This window comes from Colias eurytheme, chromosome 9 (assembly GCF_061535395.1).
Source record: "Colias eurytheme isolate Ceu_HAF_F1 chromosome 9, ilColEury1 Martin Lab GWU primary, whole genome shotgun sequence".
NCBI classification, from domain to species: domain Eukaryota; kingdom Metazoa; phylum Arthropoda; class Insecta; order Lepidoptera; family Pieridae; genus Colias; species Colias eurytheme.
In genome coordinates this window covers 5420283-5444883 of record NC_142988.1, presented here as the reverse complement: position 1 = coordinate 5444883, position 24601 = coordinate 5420283, and the positions used below count along the sequence as shown (strand labels likewise).

Here is a 24601-nt window from a genome sequence, read left to right as displayed (position 1 = left end):
GAATCTGCATGATCCAACTTGGTTAACTTCAGGAACTCTTAATTAAACGTTTGAACCAACTTCGGCAGAGCAAATTTTGAATTAGAGAAGTTAGAATAAGGTTACCTGTCCTTCGTGATATTATGGTAAACCAATCATTGATCGTCCTGCGTCATGACTTTTCATCATTTCCAGAACGACTCGAGCTCGAATAATATGGCAGTCACATCTGGAATTTCGTCTTGAACATTAGAATTTCGCTATGTGGATCTTTTACTATCACTAAAACGTATTGTAATCTATTTTTCCACTCAAAAGAATAATTGTTCTATAAATCACTGTTAAAAGCTTACACCAAGAAGATTGGTAGAGTCTTATATTTAACCTGCAGGTACGCTCCGTCGTGCATGATTACTTTTCAGCCATTTATAAACAAAACGGTTCTCAAACTAACTATTGTAAAAAATGAAATCAATTGACTTCTTAAATCTAAAAATGTTTAGCATTAAATTCCCAGAGAAGCAAGAGCCTAACTTCCATAAATAATTGAAGGAAAAACATTTCGTGGAAATGAGAAGGCAGACCACTACTGAAGTTAAATATAGTATATTAAATAAAGTTATATAATAATTTAAATTAGGAAATTAATCATAATCATATATCTTATAACTCATAATTAAACCCCCATTTATGAAAAACTTAAATGAACTTATTTGTGATGATTGTGTGATGTTATTATTTTATCAAAGTTCAAATAAAGCTTCATAATTTAAATGAAAGTATTACTACATTTGGAGTAAGTACCTACTACACTATTTCAACAAAATTTTAAAATATATTTGAAGCTTAAAAAATTAACTCCACTAATATGTACATGTGTTTCATTATAATTGTAATGATGAATGATAATGATATTCTCTCAGGATTCTAATGTGGTAATAACAAAAACACAAAGAAGTTGTATACACAATTTTCCGAATTATCCGACATCCGGAATTCCTCGAATTCACTATACCTAATTTATTTAATAAAGAACCTGTAGGGTGCTGTAAGTTCTATTATTATTTTTATATACGATTGACAAAAGTCTATGGACCAATGATTTTCCTGTCCCTTATAATACTTACTGAGGCGATGACGTCCACAATAATTTCAAGAAAATATAAAAGTGATATAGACCTTTCATTTAAGCTTCTCTACTAATGGTATTTTATGTTGTACAGATTAGGTACATCATAGGTTTCCTGAAAGGTTGAAACTTGGATATCTCACATGCGTGATAACACGAGACAAAAAAGAAATAACGATATCAATGTTTTTTTTATACTTGTAATCGGAAGCTTGGCTTACTAAAAGTTTTTATAATTTAATATTCAAGACCCTTTCAATTATCTGGGATCACGTACATTAAATCAGTTCGGGATTAGCGCGTTCAAACCAACTTTTCAGCTTTATTTTTGACATAATGATATTGAAAGATAATGCAACTAACAAACCAATACATTTGAAGAACAAAGGATGAACAAAGCTTATCCCAAGTAGAAAAACTATCTATAAATACCTGCAGTTGCTATTTTAAAGGTGACTAATAACTACTAAGCTCTAGAAACGAGATAACTACGAAATACGGAAGTTATATTTATAATGTCCACAACGTATGAATGTACGTTATAATAACAAAACACTGAGACAAGTTAAATGCCTCCCATAGCTGTTAAAATAACAAGTCATTAATCAACTACCCAAACAAACAGCAATTTGACATCGATAAAATTATGCTGAGTTATTGTCATGTCATCGGATTGAAATTTTGTTGGTATCGATGTACTCACCGAATTAAAGATACTGCCTGATTAGGAAATAGAACAAGTACGAAAGAAGATAAAGAAAATTTGTATCAGGCTAAAATACATGATTCATTTCGTATCGTTTTCCAAAAAAACATTTACTACCCCAAACCAATATTGGATTCGGTAAATAAATGTTAAGAATATTAAATATTCTACTTCAATTTTAAGTGCATTGATTCATAAAGGAAATGGAATAAAATAAAATGTAAAACTTTTCAAAAGCTCCACTTTTAGCATAGAAGCTTTTGTGTAAGCTTTTCTTAGTCTGTTACTGTTTTGTTAATTAATTTATTATCGTTTTTAATGATATTATGTAGTCAAACAAACTTTGTATTTCATAAAAAAGAACAAATAAATTTATGATCTTTAGTTAAGAGACACAATTTACAATCGCAAGCGATGTTTTATAGCGTCTTTACTAACTTGTTACTTCAAGGTTATCATAGAAACAATCCGAACATGCGGCAGGTTAAAGGTTAGGAGAAAATAATACAAAGAAAGACATTAAAATCTGCGATTGGAGTTCAGCATCAATTATGCCTAATAACATGTAACTGTAGAAACGTGATCACGTGTTCAAAATAATAAAGGTTACACTAGTTTACACTCCAATGCCTTGCGAGACGCAGATTACAATCTGACATTATCGATCGGCGTTATTAACTGTACTAAAGTGATAATGGCACTATAATAACCAGCGACGACAATATATTCAATAGTTTCAAGATTGGCGTTAACCATTCGCATGAATTATATGCTTGGAAACCAATTTGCGTATTATTGTGTTTATTCGACCAGTTCGAATATAACGCCTTCGTAATTTAATATTTATAGTCGATTGCCCTTTTCATAATACGAAACCGAATTGCCGTGGCTTATATTCGAAAGATTGTGATCTGTATCAGATTATCGAATCAATTAGTTCATGAACGGTCAATTCATCTATTAACGCTGTTAACAGTCTTTCGTCATTCTAATACCGACACTAACTATTGCATGTTATTTTAAATATTAAACATTTAAGAGTCTACTACTTTAATTCTTTTAAATGAAATAGATTTTGTTAATCTATTTTTAATTTTATTGTAATCAAACAAATCTGCTGAAAAGCAAAAGTGCTTTTTCCATTTGGATTCAAATTATAGAAATTGTTGTTCAATTGATACATAAGATGGATGAATTTTTGTTTCGCTTTGTGCAATTTTGTATACTGTAATAGGGAGAAGATATGAATCGGCCATTTTGATTTTTTGCCAGATAGGACATAATCGTTTGGCAACATTTACCGCATACCTCCTAGTTTCATGTCAATTTATCACTTTACTTAACATAGAATTTCTATTAGTAAAAGTGTAATTGAAGATTTCTATCGTCTTTTAATATTGCAACAGACATTTGAATTCAATTACGCTTAATGCATAATAGGCAAAAAGTGCAATCTATGTAAATAAATATTCACTTTTTAACCATATTATTAGCTGGTTTAATCAGGCAGCACATATTAGAGTTACTTTGTATATTTCAAATGATTTATATTATTTACATATTAGATTAAAATTCTATTCCCTTAGCAAAATTTAAATCTAATACTCAATTTCCTCGTGTACCACATAACATCGGAGAACCAAGCTTCGCAGTTAACCATTCCGATTTACGTCACACATAATCGTAATAACATAAAAAAGACACGATGTTAATATTTCTAGGTAGGTAAACGAGGACAATTATGTTGCAGACACTTGTTTATTCGCAAGTATCTCAACAAGGTATGTAATTTTCCCGTGTTCAATCTAATGTGATCGGCGCGACGCGACGCGGCGCCAGCCCCGTCGGCTTCTCATAAAAGACATTTATGCTAATACATCACCAACTAACTACTGACCGTTGAACATGACGTCTCTCGATCATACAACAATTTATAAATTATTATTAAATAAACTTTAATTGCAACTATCGATACAATAAATCAGATGTGCAGATGACATGATACCTTAATTAATGCCTGCATGTACACGTATCTTTGCCATTATTAAATATTGACTCGTTTGACTAACTGCCTTATTTGTCGTAATTTACGTTCAGTATTCTATTCAAATTTATTTATTCAAAGATCGTAGCTGGCAGAGGTCACTTGAAATTATGTTATATCTCGGCTATCTTGAGGTTTGAGGGTTTAGAATTCAGATGAATATGAAATAAGCGAACTGGCGTTTACTTCTCGTTAATTCTTGAAGGATTTGTCTAGGTTAGGAAGCCGATAGATTGTCTGCCAGCGATATACCACATGTAGCGCATATCTTTCAACAGTGGGCGTAGCAATTTAGTGTGTGTCTCACATATAAAATGCCTAATCATAGTGAGTAAGCATGGGACTGAAGCAGCGTTGTTCTATTAGCCTGAGACTTCAAGGCGCAGCGTCTGATTTTATGTGCAAATGGAATGTTCACTGACTCCATTAAAATTATTTAACAAAGGATACATTCATTTTATAACTTTATGAGTGTACTACTTGGATCATTTATGTACTTTATTCCTAGCTTTATTAACTTATTGTTATATACATATATATCTAAAGTTATGAATAAATTGATATAATAAAAATGTATGTAACTACATATATTACATATCTTACATAAGACTGTTTTATTTAAATTAGACCAAACTCTAATTACAATGGGAATATTCCGTGCAGAATAATTAACACGATCAAATTGAGGTTATCTTTAATATAGAGCAGATAATGTAGAGCATTAGGTAAACGCTTTCGGCTTATGGACCAAATTTGTCACAACCTTACGTAAAATAATAATATGGTGAACAAATTGTTTTTTTGTAGGTACTCACATATTACAAGAAAAACATTCGAATTTAATTACATTTAAACAATACAATAATAGCTTCATAATTACTTTTATGAAGATGATTGCAAACGTGAATTATTTGTATATAGATTCAAATTTGTTATTCTTGATACTAAAATAGTACCTACCTACTTGTTTATACAGGTACTTTTTTATAGGAAATCAAATATTTGAATAAGCAATAATTTCTCGTTGAAATCTTATAGGTACATACGTATTATACAGGTTTTATTTTGCAATAATCATACAACTTCCATATTACTGTTCTACGATGTTGCAATCATGACTAAACCAATTGAGTATTTGAATAATAAAAAAAATATTGATTTTTTTATGTATTTTAAAACTTTATTATTAATAATATTGATATTTAATGCAAAAAACTCAAAAAAAAATGACTAGTCACGATAGATGTGACGTCAAAATGTTATGGTTGTATACGTTTTTCTATCAACTGCAATGAGTGAAAACTAACATTATGACGTCACACGTTCGGGTGACGCTTCGGGAGTTGTCGGTGTGTTTTCGGTACTGGATTCAAAGACTAATTTTTATTTTGAAATAACTTTTGAATTATTGCAAAAAAAAATTTAAAAAAATAGTTTTGTTATAAAACTAATATATAATCTTTCCATTTAGCACAAAAAAAATTTTATTCAAATACCCAATTCCAAGCCTTTTAAATAAAAAATATCCTTACTCCTATTTACATTCAATAAGCCTCATACATATTATAGCAAAAATAAATGAATATGTTCACATAATATTATAGTAATCAGTGATTACGCGAATGGATAATTTTATTGAGCCAACACGAGTGTTATTAATCAATGCAAAAATTACATACATCAGCTGTCTAAGCATTCGAAGTATGTAGTAATGGAATTTAATAGAAAGATGGAATATGTTATATGAGGCGCCGTTTAATTGGATCCTTGTAAAGCTATAAAATCGTTTTATAAATTCTTACTTACTTCTTCTTACTACTTCTTATTAATGTTCAGTCTTGTTGTGATTGGAAACGCAATGAAATAAATCAAAAGCATCCAATAAGTTTACTTAATATCCTGTATTTTACAACCTATTTTTCTCAGCAAAACTACAAGATAGCAACGTCCACCAATAAAATGTCCCTATCTTTCTTTTCACCCATATATCGAACGGTAGACTTATCGCTTCGTAGTAAATCACACATACGATCGTTCACTTTATTACCCTTATGTTCATAAACATTTGCAATTTACTATGTTTACTCATATCCGGACGTGAGTTTAATTAATTATCTTTTGAACTCGTTCTGCTCGATACGGCGTCTTGGAACAAAGCTCGGTCTCACTTATAGAGATTTGTTTTAAGAGCTTTTGTTTCATTGTGTGCAGATTGTGTGGGCGTCCCTCTATTCATTTTGTTTCATGCGTATTTTCTTATACGAAGGCTCTGCGACAAAGTGGCGTCTTTAGGGCGGTAATAATTTAGGTCTCGACGCATAGCACTAATCTTCTTCTTATATATAAAAATGAATCGCAAAATGTGTTGGTAAGCGCATAACTCGAGAACGGCTGAACCGATTTCGATAATTCTTTTTTTATTATATTCCTTGAAGTACGAGGATGGTTTTTATGTAGAGAAAACGTAAATATGTACCACGGGCGAAGCCGGGGCGGACCGCTAGTCTTCTTATATATAAAAATGAATCGCAAAATGTGTTGGTAAGCGCATAACTCGAGAACGGCTGAACCGATTTCGATAATTCTTTTTTTATTATATTCCTTGAAGTACGAGGATGGTTCTTATGTAGAGAAAACGTAAACATGTACCACGGGCGAAGCCGGGGCGGACCGCTAGTTATAAATATAAATGAGTCTCCATATTATGTGTCGCTTAGCGTAAAAGCGGTAAAACTCGCGAACAGCTCGAACATTTAGGAAAATTTTTGTGACGTTTTTATTAAGGCACAAGGAATTAGGAAGGTTCTTATGGATGAAGAAAATGTATAAAGGGCAAGAGGGCAGAACAACAAAAAAGAAAGTTATAAAATCAATGACATCAGACAAAGGGGCTGATTGGGCCTATTAACCCAACGATCTCACAGTCCGCTTCTAATAATTCTGAAGAAGCCTCGTTGTAATTACAATTGACAAGACTAGTAAAATATATAGACACTGTTTAACAAAATTTTTCTACCAATAATTTTAATACCTTTCGTTATTTAGATAATAGAGAAAAATAAATTACAGTTACTAAAAACACTATTTATTTAAGTGTGCAGTTTACATGTTCAGTTTTAAAACAATACTTTATAGATAATTATGTATCTGTAGTAACCTAATAACCCGTTTAAAATTTATCTTTCATTCATGTCCTAAAAGTTCATAAGATAGTATTGCGTAGACTACGAACTTCAACCAAAAATTGGTAATCTCGTTTCACTGACGCAATCGAAACGCAATTATTGTGCACTTACATCGCGTGGGCACACAATAAGAGAGCAAAACTATCCAATGCAAATATTTGATAAAGCGGTATTTAACGGGATTAGCAGTGATGTCACGCTACCACGCTATTATGCAAAAGGGCAGTGACGATAGCGCACTAAGCATTAAGCAAATTGACGCACGATCGTGCCCACGCACTTCCATTATACACTTCAAAGTAACATTATCTGAATCTGTTAATCGTTTATCCACACTTTAATTTAACAGTATTGATATTTCTATAAATACACCAACGCAATTGGCTTATATATTATACTTGGAAAGTATTATCCCTGGCCCGCTATCCCAGTTGGCCCACAATGTGCAAACGGAATGGCAATGTAGTATTTGTTCGGTTAGTCTCAATTACAATTTTAAGTATAAAATTAAGATACAGAGGGCAAAGTGTGACTGACATATCGTGATGACTTTAATGTCGTCACTCAATGAGTTGATAAGAAGTCATTCAAGTATCGTTCACTTCCTTTAGATCCGTTTTGTAGTAATGAGGTCAACGAACTTTTCATGGATTTTAAAAGCTTTTGTGTCTACAAATAATATTATATTGTAACTTTTATGTTATCGAGCGTTTAGACATTAATTAGATATGCGTAAGATATCAGAAATTACCAAACTTATCAGAACCTTTGGCACTTAAGTTCAAACCAAAATAAACTGAGATATAGGTAAATAATATTATTGCTGTTGCTATATGGCTTTGTAATATTCCAAGTGTGGGTACGAAATAAGTGCATGGTTAGTAACATAGTTATCATTGAGAAATATCATTCACAAATGAATACCACACGCGACGAATTAGTCATTTCAATTTATTGATTTATGAATTAGTAACTGTTCTAAAATTATATTTTCTTTGTCATCTTCCTGTTTAATTCTTGTGAATTCTCGGTACGAATAATAGTGTGGTATTACTGTATATGGACCTTTGATCTTTCAAGAGTTACAGCACATGTATTGTCAATGAAGCTGATAGAACTCATCTGCGAACGGCGCCAACTAAACAAGTCTGCGGTCCAAAACAAAGTTATGCGTAACTACACAGCACACAATGCAGCAAACATTTAAATAATTATTAGATGAAAATTTTATTTGAGGAAAAATCTAAGGTTAGCTTTCAATTAAATGAAAAAAAAATTAAGTACATATATTCATATTTGTATAATGCTATAATATGACCTTATTATCTAAATGCTCGTCACAGTCGCCGGCGACTGAGTCGCCAGCGACTGGTCGACAGTGCGTAATAGCTCTTAGATAAATAATTAACTCTTGTAATAATGTATTATGTTAAAATTCGTGTTATGTAGGTACATAAACTTACAAATGCATTTCTTTCATTATTTCTTCAGTTACGATCCAAAGGTTATGAATAATTTTTCAAATGAAATCACTGACCAATTAAATTCTTTTATAGCAAAACAAGAAAGCAACCTTACTGAGAATCCTACACTCAGAGCAAAGATAAAAAAATGTCAAAGCTGCAGCCTTATAATTATCAAAAATTTCTTAGTAGTTTATGGAACATGGGCCTAGATGCACTCTGTTAATGAATGTGGTAGAGAATGATGCCCCGTTTCTCTCCATTTTTATTATATGACACGGCTTTAAAATACCCCATTTCACCTGACAATCAATATAATATTTTGAGTGTCAAGAATCCTTCCGATTCCCTTAAACAATACGTTACGGTAAACTTGAAACAACAGATAATAAGTAAGAATTTCAGATAAGTAAAGTTTCTTTTCTCGGCTTTTGTAACAGTGCGCTAAGTGGTTACCCACCGCGTTCTACGGACTACGAGGGATGGCACATTCCCTAGATAAGATAGGTAGGTGCATTGCAATCCAATAAGTCATTCACAACTATGTACCTATTCATATTTATTTCAATTAGTCTTGAGAATTTCATCAAGTTTGATGAAGGTAAGAAATGTAAATCCCTTTTGCAATTCATATTCATTTTCCATATTATATATGTGTTTAATTTTTTTTTGTCATTAAATTTTGAAATGTGTGAACGGAACTCGTCTTATCCTCTTCTATAAAAAAAATGTTGTGGGGTTTTATGAAACCACGGTAAAAGTGAAACTGTTCGAACGGTTCCGAACACTGCTTTGTGTAGCGAATGTCGCGTGACGGTCGGCTGCCGAGTAGGTATACCTACTCGGCAGCCGCGATACACGCGACATGCGCTACACAGACCAAAAAGTTTGAGACGATCGCGATGTAATAAAAGTTTCACTTTAAAAACATGACGATGACAATAAAGCGTTGTCACCAGTAGATTCTTGGATAAATACTTGTACACTAAGCTGGTCAACGCAACTAATAAAGATAGCCAAGAAATGCAGCTGGATGAACTCATAAAATAACACAATCGAAACGCTTATGTGTTCAGCTTTATAGCTTCATAGCAATGAATGAGTTTATTCAATTATCGATACCAAGAACCAATGTCGCGCAGATGAGTAATCACTTTAGATAGGATAATGAACATTGACGTTCTTAAGATAATGATATTCAATTTATGTAGATAGCGGTAATAGTTTTTAACAATTAGCGTGTCACGTGTGCAAGGCGGCAATTACTTTGCACCAAGCTTGCCGGCAGGTCAAGTTTATTAGATCTAATTCTAAGAGTATGGTCACAGTATTACAATATTAGTGGTATGGTATAGTACTGGTAATGGTAATGGAAATTATCTGGTCTGTTAATAATAGCATTTTATTGATTACTTACATTTATCTAGATGTCATATTTTAATTTAAAAAAATCCATCCCTTTTCACAACGAAAATGCATGTTTATATTATGTTTTATTTAGATAATGCCATCTGTTAGTGAATCAAAAGCTCTTGTATATAAAAAAAATATTAAGCTATTGCATATCTTTTATCTCAGACTTTGAGCGCGGCGACCGAATGTATAAATTCCGTAATGAAAAAACCTAACACCCACTCCACACACTCCAACCGGCACAGCGTTGCGATGCAATAGCTATGCAATAGCTTTACCGCGGCAGTCCTCGAGTGCTACACGTATTTTTTTTTTAGAAAACAGAATATGGCGCCGATTTTTATTTTACATTATATTCAAATAGCTAAGCTAATAGCAAAGAACTCTCTATGTTTGCAAACTTTTATAACTCTGCAAACCTCGCCACTACGGCGAAAAAATGAACTAATATCGACAGGTCAGCCATGTTGTTAAAAAAAGTTCACATGTTGTCACCCTACCCTACCCTGTCCTATGATCCTAATTCATATCCTGTCCAAGCCTATCCTATCCTACTAATATTATAAATGCGAAAGTTTGTGAGAATTGATGTATGTGTATGTTTATTACAATGAAATAAGCACACATACAGAGAGTAACTTGGATTAACATATAGGATAGGTTTTATCCCGGAAATCCCACGAGATCGGGAACAATGCGGGTTTTTCTTTGAACGCGAGTGAAGCCGCGGGTGGAAAGCTAGAATTACATAATATTATGATCCTTACAGAAAAATGAAGGGCTCTGAGGAAAGGCAGTATTCTGGATTGCATTGAAATCTATACAATACATTATAAAATCGTAGAAAATTTTGAAGAAAGTCAAAACTGTACATCATTTTTTAAAAGAATACTGTATGTCCGGGCTAAACTTAAAAAAGTACTGCATGGGTTTACATCAAGCATGAATATTGCAAACAGGTCGGGTCAACATAATATAGGCTTGTCAACATAATAGGCAATAGCGGGTAAATTGTGGTTTACTGGATATTGTAATACTGTGGTTTTACCACAATTTTTGGTTTAGGTATAATAAGGGTATAATATTATATCTTTTTTACAACCGTCAATACGAAACTCCTGTTTGCGTAAATTTCATCCACATTATAATCATTTATATCATAAATTATATCGTTCAAAATCGATTCAAAATCAAACAAAATGTTGTGTGGTTCTATGAAACCACGGTAAAAGTGAAACTGTTCGAACGGTTCCGAACACTGCTTTGTGTAGCGCATGTCGCGTAACGGTCGGATACCTACTCGGCAGCCGCGATACACGCGACATGCGCTACACAGTCCAAAAAGAAGAAAAAAACATCGTCAAAAATACACGTCCTGTGCTTAAAAAAATATAAACGAAATGAAACTGTCACTCTGATTGAACTGTCAAGTGTCAACTGTACAAAATAATGTCAGATGATAAAATTGACAATTGACATCCAATTATAGCGGGAAAGTGAAATGTGAATTGAGAAGTTATTATATTATTTCGAACAAAGAGATTTTAACAATTTACGCAATTTTTAACTTGATTGAAACACTTATTAACGTTGTTGTTATATACGAAAAGGAGCGTTTCCTTCACAAACCGATCGGTAAGACTTATGTAGATGGTTTAATGGAACTATCTACTACACATTTCATTAACTTTGTATATTATTATTTTACATTTATTCAAATATCTGTACGTAAACTATATATGACTTTTTATTAGGTAGTCAAGAATTTTAAAATGGATAAACGAAATAAATTAAAAGGTCCACCAGCAAAGAGGTTTAAGTCGCAAGATGACGATGAAGATGAAATGCCGGCTAGTTTTGAAGAGACATTGGCAGGAATGGAAACTGACTTTGACACTCCTTATATACTTGGTGAAGGCCCTGAAAATCAAAATACTAACATTAAATGGTCCCGATCGACACCACCTGATATGAACCCCAATACCCAATCTTTAGTGTTTCAACAGTTTGATGTTGACCATTATAATGGGCAGCCAATTGCAGGTATGCCAGGGTCTCAACTAGCACCTGTTCCTGTTATGCGTATGTATGGAATTACTATGGAAGGAAATTCTGTTTGTTGTCATGTACATGGTTTTACACCTTACTTTTATGTTACTGTGCCATTAAATTTTGGTGAAAATCAATGTTCTACACTCAAAAGTAATTTGAATAAAGCTATGCTCGAGGATTTGAGATCTAACAAAGATAATATAAGAGAAGCTGTTTTAGAGGTGAAACTACTAAAAGCAAAATCCATAATGTATTATAAAGGTGACAGTGAGATTATGTTTGCAAAAATATCTGTTGCTCTGCCAAAATTGATAGCAGCTGCAAAACGCCTCATTGAGAGGCAGCCCACATCATATAATTTAATGGATCCTTCATTTTATGAAACAAATATTGACTTTGATATTCGTTTCATGGTAGACACAGCATTAGTAGGCTGTAGTTGGATAGAGTTACCTGCTGAAAAGTGGTCTATTAGGAATAAGAATGGAAAATTATTACCTGAATCTAGATGTCAAATAGAAGTTGATGTTGCTTGGAATACATTTATTGCTCATCCTCCTGAAGGCGAGTGGTCTAAAGTTGCTCCAGTAAGGATTTTAAGCTTCGATATTGAATGTGCTGGTAGGAAAGGCATTTTCCCTGAACCTAACCATGATCCCGTTATTCAAATAGCATCCATGGTTATAAGACAAGGAGAAATGGAGCCATATATTAGAAATGTTTTTACTTTAAATACTTGTGCTCCTATTGTTGGTTCACAAGTCTATAGTTTCCAATCTGAGTCAGAAATGTTATCTAAATGGTCAGATTTTTTCCGGGAATTAGATCCAGATATCATAACCGGATATAATATTAGTAATTTTGACTGGCCTTACTTAATAAACAGAGCAAAACATTTAAAGGTTGACAACTTTGATTTCCTAGGACGCATTAGAAATATACGATCTGTCATAAAGGATTCAGTGATACAGTCTAAACAAATGGGGCGTAGAGAAAATAAAAGCATTAATTTTGAAGGAAGGGTACCATTTGACTTACTTCTTGTACTTTTAAGAGATTACAAACTGAGATCATATACATTGAATGCTGTAAGTTATCATTTTCTTCAAGAACAAAAAGAGGATGTTCACCACAGTATAATCACAGACTTACAAAATGAAAATGAACAAACTAGAAGAAGACTAGCTATGTATTGTTTAAAGGATGCATATTTACCAATAAAATTACTTAACAAACTAATGTGTATCATTAATTATATGGAAATGGCTAGAGTAACTGGTGTGCCATTATTATGTCTTTTAACCCGAGGTCAACAGATCAAGGTAGTAAGTCAGTTACTTCGTAAGGCTAAGGAAGCCGGGTATTTAATGCCAACTTATCATGGTCATGGATCTGATGACCAGTTTGAAGGTGCAACTGTAATAGAGCCAAAGAAAGGCTACTATGCAGATCCTATATCTACATTAGATTTTGCATCACTGTACCCCAGTATTATGATGGCACATAATTTATGCTATACAACACTAGTACCACCAAATATGCAAAATGAATTAAATCTAGATGCTGAGGATGTTACAATAACTCCTTCTAAAAATATGTTTGTAAAGTCTAATGTCAGGAGAGGACTTTTACCAGAAATCTTAGAATCTCTATTAGCTGCCAGGAAAAAGGCTAAAGCTGATTTGAAACAAGAAAAAGATCCCTTTAAAAGGTCAATTTTAGATGGAAGACAATTAGCCTTAAAGTTAAGTGCCAACTCTGTGTATGGTTTTACAGGAGCTCAAGTTGGTAAACTGCCTTGCCTTGAAATATCAGGAAGTGTAACTGCCTACGGAAGGACTATGATTGAATTTACCAAAACAGAAGTTGAGAAGAAATATAGAAAATCAAATGGGTATAAAGAAGATGCAGTTGTTATTTATGGTGATACTGATTCAGTAATGGTTAAATTTGGGGTAAAAACATTAGAAGAAAGCATGGAATTGGGAAGGGAAGCAGCAGATTTTGTCACATCTAAATTTGTAAAACCAATAAAATTAGAATTTGAAAAGGTCTATTACCCATATCTGCTTATTAACAAAAAGAGGTATGCAGGTTTATACTTTACCAAGCCAGAAACATATGACAAAATGGACTGCAAGGGAATTGAAACAGTAAGGCGTGATAACTGTCCCCTTGTTTCGAACATGATGAGCACTTGCCTTCAAAAACTGCTTATTGACAGAAATCCAGATGGTGCTGTATCATATGCTAAACAAGTTATTTCTGATTTACTGTGTAATCGTATTGATATATCCCAACTTGTGATTACAAAGGAACTTGCAAAAAATGACTATGCTGCTAAACAAGCTCATGTAGAATTGGCAAATAAAATGAAAAAGCGTGATGCAGGCACTGCTCCAAAACTAGGTGATAGAGTGCCATTTGTCATATGTTGTGCTGCTAAAAATACACCAGCATACATGAAAGCAGAAGATCCTATTTTCGTATTAGAAAACAGTATACCCATAGACTTTAGTTATTATTTAGAGAATCAACTATCTAAACCATTATTAAGAATCTTTGAACCAATACTAGGAGAGAAAGCAGAATCACTACTCCTGAAAGGAGAACATACTAGAACAAAAGCAATGGTAACTTCAAAGGTTGGAGCTCTGGCAGCTTTTACCAAAAAGAAGGAAAAGTGTATTGGGTGTAAATCAGTTATGCCAAATGACACAAAGAAAGCATTGTGTGATCACTGTTTGGACAAAGAAGGTCAATTATATATAACTGAAATTTTCAAACAGAGACAACTTCAAGATAAGTTTTCAAGGCTTTGGACTGAATGTCAGAGGTGCCAAGGAAGTCTACATGAAGAAGTTTTATGTACAAATCGCGATTGCACAATTTTTTATATGAGAAAAAAAGTTGGTATGGAGTTGGATACACAAGAGCAGACTGTATTACGCTTTGGTGAACCTCTTTGGTAAATTTGATTTGAAAAAGAAAGAATTCATAACGTAATGAAATGTTGATCTAAGATATTGATATTTAGGATATATATCTCAACTGTATGAATAAATGCAATTGAAATCTATTTTTTTATATTTTTCAGTTCTTGAATCCTGAATCCTCTGAATAGAATAAGCCCAGATATCACAATATGATAATGGCGACAATCTATACTAATATTATAAAGCTGAAGAGTTTGTTTGTTTGTTTGAACGCGCTAATCTCGGGAACTACTGGTCCTATTTGAAAAATTATTTCGGTGTGAGATAGCTCATTTATCGAGGAAGGCTATAGGCTATATACCATCACGCTACGACCAACAGGAGAGGAGCCACGGGCTAGTATCCAATAAAATTACTTATCACTACATAGTATAAAACAAGTCGCTTTCTCTGTCCCTATGTATGCTTAAATCTGTAAAACTACGCAACGGATTTTGATGCGGTTTTTTTTTGAATAGAGATTATTAGATTCAAGAGGAAGGTTTTAGTATATAATTTATTATGTTTTAGACAAAGCGGGCGAAGCCGCGGGCGTAAAGCTAGTACTAAATAAAATGCAATATTAATCTATATTTTTATTAATACACAAAACATAAATAGGAATGATATATAGATTCATAACATGTCATAAGACAAATGGAATGTGGAATTTTATAATAAGTATTCCATTTTTATATTAACTATTTACAATAAAATGTAGATCTGAAATAATACTTTTAAGTACAAAACACAATTGAGAGATGAAGCCCAGTATGTTGATGTTGATTACATCCTAAAAATTTGATGCACATAAGGGTATGTGCAAAAGTCAGTTAATATATTTTTTTTCTTGTTTTATTATTTTTGTTCTTATTAACAAATCATATGTACTTCAAATATTTACTGTGATTTTTATCGATCCTGAATTACTGACTTTTTTAATTTAAACAATTTATAAGTACATTATTAAAATTTAAAGTAACATTAATTATCACAGCGAAAAATACATGTACATAATTAATATAGAATTCCATACATTCAAGCAACTGATTTGGTGCTTAATGCCGGGTCCAGACTGGTGAAACGTAACATGCAATGTAACATGCAATGAAAGAATTCACCGTCCACATTAGGGTTGTTGAGGATTCCTCTTCCTCTTCCTCATAATGCGGAAGTTCCGCAATATTTTGGGTTCCTCTACCGTTACCGCATCCTCAAAAATGAAAATAAAAAAATCCTCTTCCGCTATCGCTTCCTCAAAATTTAGAGGAAATTTATGAGGATGCTGATCCGATCGGGCGGCGAATTTACAAAGCCTATTTAGACAAACTATGTATTTGAGTTACGAGTCGGACTCTACTAACGTAACGAACAAGAGTAGAGTCTTACCGCCATATTTATATCTGCGCCTAACACTTATATCTAAAAATAATAATATAACATTTTCTCTCATACTCAGAAAAAACATATTTTACCAAATAATGTGTGTCAAAAGTCATTTTAAATTAAAAAACAAACAATTTGTTTAGTGTGCGTTACCCAGGCAAAATGTTTTGCTTTAGAGAGATGAGACTTAAACAAATAATTAGTGTATCATGAGGAGCAATTTGTTTACTAATAGCAAAATTTGTTTGAATTGTAGTTTTTAAGTTATTTAAGAAAAACAAATTTTGCTGGAGTAACGTTTGAAACGTTACCCAGGCAAAATCGTCTTTCAAAAATTAGTTTCAGCACGGAACCAAATACATGAATAGATAGCTTTTGTTGAGTAGTAAATGTTTATAAATAGCAAAATTTGTGTGTGGTATAGTTCTTTAGTTATTTAAGATTTTGCTGCGGTAACGTTTTGGGATTTCCCAGATCTCGAAAACGGCTCAACGCAGAAGTTTGAAAAAAATACCAATAAAAGACCTTAATTTGTTTAAATTTGTTTAATCATTAGTTTTTGATTTGGTTGACGTAAACCAATGTAATTAAATGGTTTCAAAAATCAGAAGAAGCGGGTTTACATGTAAACCAATACACTTATAACCAAATAAACAGCTGTAAAAAATACCCGTGGTTCGACGCTTGTTTACAGCAGACATTTTAGATTTCATACTTTACACGTTAAGAAGATAAAAACAAATTTGATTTATTTTAGACTGGTCGTACTTTAGCGATCGAATACGCAGTTCCCATAACATTAAGAAACATGGCATACTTTAAACAAATTAAAATGATTCATGAAAATTCTTTCCTGTTAATTTCAGCCTTGAATTACGGCTCTAATGAAAGTTACCTCAAAAACAAGAATATGTCAGCAATTCTCTAATAAGCCGACCAAATTGAAAAGGTCACGTAAAAGCGACTGCACCGTACGTACGGGTAATCTTCGCAAATTAGCAGCTTGGTAACCGATGTTTTGTACAGTTAAGCAGAAAAACGTTATTTTTATATATTCATTAGTGTAGGTAATTAAAACGTTAGAGACTGGAAGCATAAAACACATAATTTTATACGGTCCCAATGACCACACAAATTTTATTGAATTAGGTACGAATCTGTGATTATGAGTGATATTAGTAGTTATTAATGATAAAAACTGTACTGTTTCCTATATTTTTAAATAGGTACATAAGTGTAAAAGTTGTTTATTTTTTATATAATTGTTGGAAGATTTTTATTATATTGTTGTTTTCTCATTTAAAAGTTTTGTGATTATATACATTTTTTATAGAATATGCTCGAAACCGTCCCTCATAAGGGCAAGAAATATAGGCAAGCCGATAATACATATTTTGTAAAAAAAACATTAAATGTGCTTTGCACATTACACACACAACGCCGACTCAATTCCAACTCAAGTCACACTGTGGTATTGAAATATGAGCTTTATGTCGTGTTACTTAGAGTGGATATTTCAACATTAAGTTAAAAGAAGGTTACGACGCTTTGACAATGATTGGTTCACGGGTTATCCACCTGTGGCAGTCACATGTAATGTTAAAATATTCACTCTAAGTAACACGTAACAAAACTCAAAAATGTTGATGCTAAGGCAAAGCAATACATATAATTTGTATGAGACTGATTTTTTAAATAAAAATAATGAATCTTAACCATTTTATTATTTTAACTAACCTGACCAGAAAACTTTTGTATTCAACTGTACTAACAAAACATCTATATTATCCTGTTCATTTCAGATGGTTGCGCTTATGTATGGTGCGGTCGCTTTTATGTGACCTTTTCAATTTGGTCGGCTCATTAGAGAATTGCTGACATAATCTTGTTTTTGAGATAACTTTCATTAGAGCCGTAATTCAAAGCTGCAATTAACAGGAAGGAATTTTCAGGAATCATTTTAATTTGTTTAAAGTATGCCATGTTTCTTAATGTTGTGGGAACTGCGTATTTGATCGCTAAAGTACGACCAGTCTAAAATAAATCAAATTTGTTTTTATCTTCTTTATGTGTAAAGTATGAAATCTAATATTTCTGATGTAAACAAGCGTCGAACCACGGGTATTTTTTACAGCTGTTTATTTGGTTATAAGTGTATTGGTTTACTTGCAAACCCGTTTCTTCTGATTTTTGAAACCATTTAATTACATTGGTTTACGTCAACCAAATCAAAAACTAATGATTAAACAAATTTAAACAAATTGAGGTCTTTTATTGGTATTTTTTTCAAACTTCTGCGTTGAGCCGTTTTCGAGATCTGGGAAATCCCAAAACGTTACCGCAGCAAAATCTTAAATAACTAAAGAACTATACCACACACAAATTTTGCTATTTATAAACATTTACTACGCAACAAAAGCTATCTATTCATGTATTTGGTTCCGTGCTGAAACTAATTTTTGAAAGACGATTTTGCCTGGGTAACGTTTCAAACGTTACTCCAGCAAAATTTGTTTTTCTTAAATAACTTAAAAACTACAATTCAAACAAATTTTGCTATTAGTAAACAAATTGCTCCTCATGATACACTAATTATTTGTTTAAGTCTCATCTCTCTAAAGCAAAACATTTTGCCTGGGTAACGCACATATTTGTTTAAGCTTACATAATATCTACCAGTTATTTATTTATTTATTTATTTATTTAATATCTACCAGTTAGTTTTTTTTGTGGAAATCGCCTAATGTCGCTTCTGGCACTGAGATAGATTAGGTTTTTTCGAGTAATATGCATAAACAAAAGCTCATCTGAGTTCGGCTCGTGACTCAAATAGTATAGTACTTAGAGGCTTTTTAAATTCGCGATCGGGCGAGCTAACCTCCCCTAACCTTAAATATCAATATGTACAGACAGGAGAATGGCTTTTGTTTTAATTTTTAATTTTAAAAGTTTTTGTTTTTTAATCATGATTATAATTTCCTATCATCTTCATCCTCATCCGCTTCCTCATCCGCTTCCTCTTCCTCAAAAAAATATCCTCTTCCTCATCCGCATCCCCTAAATTTGTGTGTGAAAATTCCTCTTCCTCCTCCTCTTCCTCATAATCACTTCCTCAACAACCCAAGTCCACATTGCTGCAATGTATCATGAAAGGTAACACACTTTGTAACAATTTCTCATAGTTTGGACGTCTTGCGCGCGCGAATTGTGCATTACACGCGCATGCTACGAGCATTACAAGCCGCGCGCGGAGCGATCCGAAATTTGTCGGTTTTTCGACGAACACAAAAGGGCAAGGAACACGAATACGGGAGGTTCGTAGTGAATGCGCGTTATGAGCGCGCTATGCGTCCACACCAGCAGCGAACATGCAATGAAAGGCAGAATGTTACATTGCATGTTACGTTTCACCAGTCTGGACCCGGCATAAGATATTTACATCTAATTCTGGCCTCACAAAGATATTGCTTCACAACATAACTTCTTAAATATAATTTATATACAAGCCAATAAGGGATAACAAACAAAGCATTATTGGGATATATGACAACATTTCATCTGTTATCTTGTGATAGAGATCTGTTTAAGTTTGTTTTTAGGTTTTTATTTAAGTTTTTAGAGGCAGGGATAGGGGGGACTTGGGCTTCAAAGGGAGTTAGGTTTCCTGATGCAGTGGTTGTAAGCTTCATTATATCTTCAAGAGTTCTTATGAATGTGTCACAGGTTGCTTTTAATAGACTTGATGCTTCTTCAATTTTCTGGAATTATAAAATGGAATAATGAATATTTAATTGATCTCAATTTCAATATTTTAAGATGATTAATCAATTAATTTTCCCACAGATTCATTATTAAGGCTTATTTTTTATGAAGGTTTCATCCTATTGCAGTAGATTCATTTTGTCCATATTGCAAGGGTATATCTAGTTTAATTATGATCTCTGATTTAAAGCAAAAGTATACCTCTACATCTGGTCCATTGTCATGACTAGCAGCACTTTTAACAGCATGAACTTGTTGCATAAGTAAATCACAATAAAGATGCAATTCTGACTTTTTATTAATTAAAGAATCTTCCACTCCAATAACTGTAAATAATATTATTTAAATCAATTAACAATTTGAATACCATAACAGTATTTCCCTTTTTTTTATTTCAATCACATTTTTAAAACTAATTTGTATTCATTGGTTAATAACATAAACATTAGCTATATTATATGTCTTATAAGTACTTGCACATTAGCTTATTCTGCATTAAATTGATTTGATATTACTTATAGTAAATTTTTTTATTACATCTAGTAAATAGGCTTCTTCTAGGCTACATATTTAATATTACAAAGTAAATTACCTTTCACATCCACAATTGACTCCAGACATGCTTTAGCACTGCCTAAGGCCACCAACCATTTTTGTCTATCTTGAGATGAAGGTGCTCGAAGGTACATGTGCTGTTGACCAGGAATAACTAAGTCCATTCTCGTATTATCAATATTATTAACTGAAAACAAAAAAATACAATTTGTCTATTCATTCATATTAAAAGAACTAGGCTTTTAACAATCGAAAAAAGGTGCTTACCATTAATTTGACATACTGAAACTTTCACCGAACCTTTACACCCTTGACAGACTTCATCTTGCGATTTATAATAGGATAATATTCCATTTTCTAAAACGAACCATCTTGTTTGCCAACCTAGGAACAATAATTAGTATATTTTTTTCAAACGAGAAAAATATAAAATACGTGAAACCTATATACCATTCTCCTAATAATAAATCTTAACGTACCATTCCAATAATTTGTCCATTTCCATAAAACACCTTCCATGTATTAAATAATATTATTATGGACACGTACTATTCACACGTCACTATATTGTATATATTGAATTCTCTCTGTGCTGTGAAATAATGTAAGTCGTAGGAGTGATAGAGATTTAAAAACTTTAAGAATTTTATTAATTTTTTGGTTATTTAAATTAAATCAGCTTTTTAACAGCTTGCGAACAAAAACAGTCCAAATTATAGCGACATTGACAAATTTATTTTGACGTAAACAGTTTTCCCGTCGGCCGTCGCTCGTCTGTCATTACCCCGTTTTCCAATTACAGAGCATAATGCGACTCAGTGCCGCACAATGCTAAATTATGCTGATGCTTAATTGGAACGTGAAACGCACCAGCAGATTGCGCTAAAGGGCCGGCGCCCACTGCCGGCACGGCATGGCATGGCAGGGCAGAGGTTTTTATTACTAATGAAGTTAATTTGAATCTTATTTCAATCAGTTTAGAATTCAAGTTACTTTATTTCGATGCCACGATGCCGCTACGTGTTGCAGGATGCTGCAGCATGACGCGGCACGCCGCGGGATGCGGTGGCATGACGTGTCTTGCTGTTTTATTCCAAGGGATGCCGCGGCGCACTATTGCATCCCGCGAGGCGTATGCGTCACTTTGGGGTCGAGTAATTATGATTTCTAGCTAGTTGAAATAAGGTTGAAACTTATGCAGCATTAGCGCGGAGCAAAACTGATGGATGCCAGAGTGGCTGGGCTTTTAGCAGGATGCTACGGCATGCCACTGAATGCCGCGGGATGTCCCTGCACGTCGCGGGATGCCATTGCACGCCGCGGGATGCTCTGCCGTGCCATGCCGTGCCGAGCCGGCAGTGGGCGCCGGCCCAAAAGCGCACTTGCCAAGTTAGGTGTGAAAGGGATAAAAAATATACAAGCGTCATTCAAGGTCATATTTTTTTGTTACAAGTTAATGTTCATACTGAAATCTCATAAAAATATACTAGCGTCATTCAAGGTCATATTTTCTTGTTACAAGTTGATGTTCATACTGAAATCTTGTAACAAGACACACCTAACTTGGCAAGTTGGTGTGAAAGGGATAAAAAAACATACAGGCGTCATTCAACGTCATATTTTCTTGTTACAAGTTATTGTTCATACTGAAATCTCCAGTGTATTAGATATAATTAAGCTTCTTGTTTCATAGCCAAGTCTGTCATTTTTAGCAGGGGGAACCACAGAACAATAACTTTGTAGATATTCTGCCTCTTATTACGTATAAATTAAAACCAATCAATGATATTGTTTATCTTATTAAAAAAATATGAATAAACTTATCAATTAAAACCAATCATTGTTACAAAAAAAAATTGGTTCGAGACGATTGACTCTAACTCGTGTTACAAAAAGTGTAGTAGCGATGGCCTCTCTAGCTGACAGCTGTGCTCTCTAGTACGTAGTAGGTATAGTAACTTAATGTATTTTACAATAAATAAATGAAATGGCATAAAACTGTACCGCTGACTGAAATGTGGAGACTGGAGTGGATAAGGGATTAGTGCACTTCGGGCCAGTGCAAAATAATGTTTCCGCTAGTTATACATTTTTATCGTATCGTTTCTTATTGTGATAAATACCAATTTGTTATCCCTTTTTCTATTTTAACCTGTAGCGAAACCGTTATTATTTTTATTAACTCTATTTTTGAATTGTATGTCAAAAGTCAATTGTCATTTGTCAAAACAAATTGTTACAAGCCACACCCGACAACAACCAGTAAAGATTCAATTCTTTTTGTTTTTGAATATAATTTATACGAAACGATTGTTTGTATTGTTACATCTTCCACTCAATCTGCAAATTGATGTATTATAGAAGTTGTATTCAGATAATTTAAATTAATGACAAAGCTCGATCGATTACTTTTGTAAGATGTTTGAATCTTTATTTTTTATTTAGAGTTTAGGGCGCATTATTGAATTAAACTATTCAATTCCACATTATTCTTACAAATAAAACAATTCAGTTCATTTTATTAACACTATAAAACAATGTTACGAATGAAAATAATAGGTGTGTTAGCTTTGTTTCAATTGTTTATGTTTGTTTATAAAGGTACGTAAATTTTTTGCTATTATAAAACATGCTAGTTACATCTGTTTTTTTATTAATGAACTATTTATGAGAAGGATCCTTTTGTTTACAGTGAATGCCTTAGAATGTTATGTGTGTGACAACCAAGAGGATAACTCTGAAAAATGTGTGAAGACTATCATGACATGTGAATATAATCAAGATGTATGCCTTACTGAAATAAAATGGGGAAGCACTCCATATTGGTCACAAGGAGCTAAAAAACAATATTATGTATCAAAGAGATGTTCTAATAAAACAGATTGTGCTATGACCCGCCAACATTATATGCCGCTGTGTACTCATATTTGGTACCAAGATTGGACTTGTTCAGATTGCTGTCAAGGGGACAGGTGTAATTATTACATTATTGTGAGTATATATATTTTTTCATTTTCGATACTCTGGTGAGAACCCAATAGGAAGCACAATATTTGGAATTTAATTGGTGTAAGAAAACAGCTCACAAACCAACTAGAACTCTGTTAAGCACCAAAAGTATGACTTTAAAACTCTTGACTACTATAATATAAGAATTTAATGATTGGTTATATATAGACCATCAATAATAATGCACCTCATTTGTGTACCTATATAAATATATAACCTACAACCATGTAACCTACAAGGTATAACTTACATAATGTACAATAATTTGTTTTTTTTTTTTCAGAGTGGTCAGTCAGCTATAAAACCTGCACTAGCAGTGTTTTTTGGAACAGCAGCTGTTGCTTGGTTTTTTAGAACTATTTATAATTGACACAAGACAATTATTTTGTAAACATTCCTAATGAAATTAATTAATTCATATCGTTGAAATGAACTTACAATCAAATTAATGTTATCTTATATTCAGGGCATAATATATATTTATATTTGACTCCCAAAATTTTATATACACTTTTCAATGATAAGTAACTTTAAATTTATGACAATGTTGATGGCAAAGTTCCTCGTTCTCTTTTAATAATTTTAATAGAAAATGAAGTAACTTAATTTACTGCATTGATAAAAAATAACAAAGCTAGCCAATCTTTGGACCATAGTATTCAAGCTCGACTATAGATTGTCTTTAATCCGTCCAACGTCTACAATAAGACATTATGATTATATTTTTTTTACTTTACTAGATTAAGTTATTGTTATTACTGTCTTAAATCCGTCCATGAAAAGACTACATATATGTATAATATTTTTATATTATTATAAGTAATTATCTTGTACTAATTTCTTAGGAATATAAATCATATTTTTAAATAACTGTTTTATTTCACCATCCTTGCTTTGCCAGCTTTTATGAAATGCAATTGATTTAGTTTTACTTGCTACGCAA

The 24601-nt window shown here is 32.8% G+C and overlaps 3 protein-coding genes across 4 annotated transcripts; 2 read left to right on the top strand and 1 right to left on the bottom strand.

Annotated features, from left to right (window-relative positions):
* Positions 1–11413: 11413 nt before the first annotated feature.
* PolD1 (DNA polymerase delta 1, catalytic subunit) lies at positions 11414–15050 on the top strand. 2 transcript variants are annotated; one of them, XM_090105373.1, is made up of 2 exons: positions 11414–11554; positions 11678–15050. In XM_090105373.1, exon 2 carries the CDS (start codon positions 11692–11694, stop codon positions 14941–14943), a length of 3252 nt encoding a protein of 1083 aa, XP_089961499.1. In that variant the 5' UTR covers positions 11414–11554; positions 11678–11691; the 3' UTR covers positions 14944–15050. The 2 variants fall into 2 exon arrangements, with proteins under 2 accessions (XP_089961499.1, XP_089961498.1); XM_090105372.1 differs by having other exon boundaries at positions 11674–15050.
* A 4706-nt stretch (positions 15051–19756) lies between these two features.
* LOC149905772 (pleckstrin homology domain-containing family A member 3-like) lies at positions 19757–21392 on the bottom strand. Its single transcript, XM_090105456.1, has 5 exons — positions 21129–21392; positions 20917–21033; positions 20687–20836; positions 20296–20420; positions 19757–20090 (listed from the first exon to the last, which is right to left on the bottom strand). The coding sequence occupies exons 1-5, from the start codon at positions 21166–21168 to the stop codon at positions 19887–19889; spliced, it is 636 nt and encodes a 211-aa protein (XP_089961582.1). The 5' UTR covers positions 21169–21392; the 3' UTR covers positions 19757–19886.
* Positions 21393–22862: 1470 nt separating this feature from the next.
* On the top strand, positions 22863–24486 carry cold (coiled). The gene is made up of 3 exons (XM_090105508.1): positions 22863–23250; positions 23342–23640; positions 23942–24486. The coding sequence occupies exons 1-3, from the start codon at positions 23187–23189 to the stop codon at positions 24026–24028; spliced, it is 450 nt and encodes a 149-aa protein (XP_089961634.1). The 5' UTR covers positions 22863–23186; the 3' UTR covers positions 24029–24486.
* Positions 24487–24601: the final 115 nt, after the last annotated feature.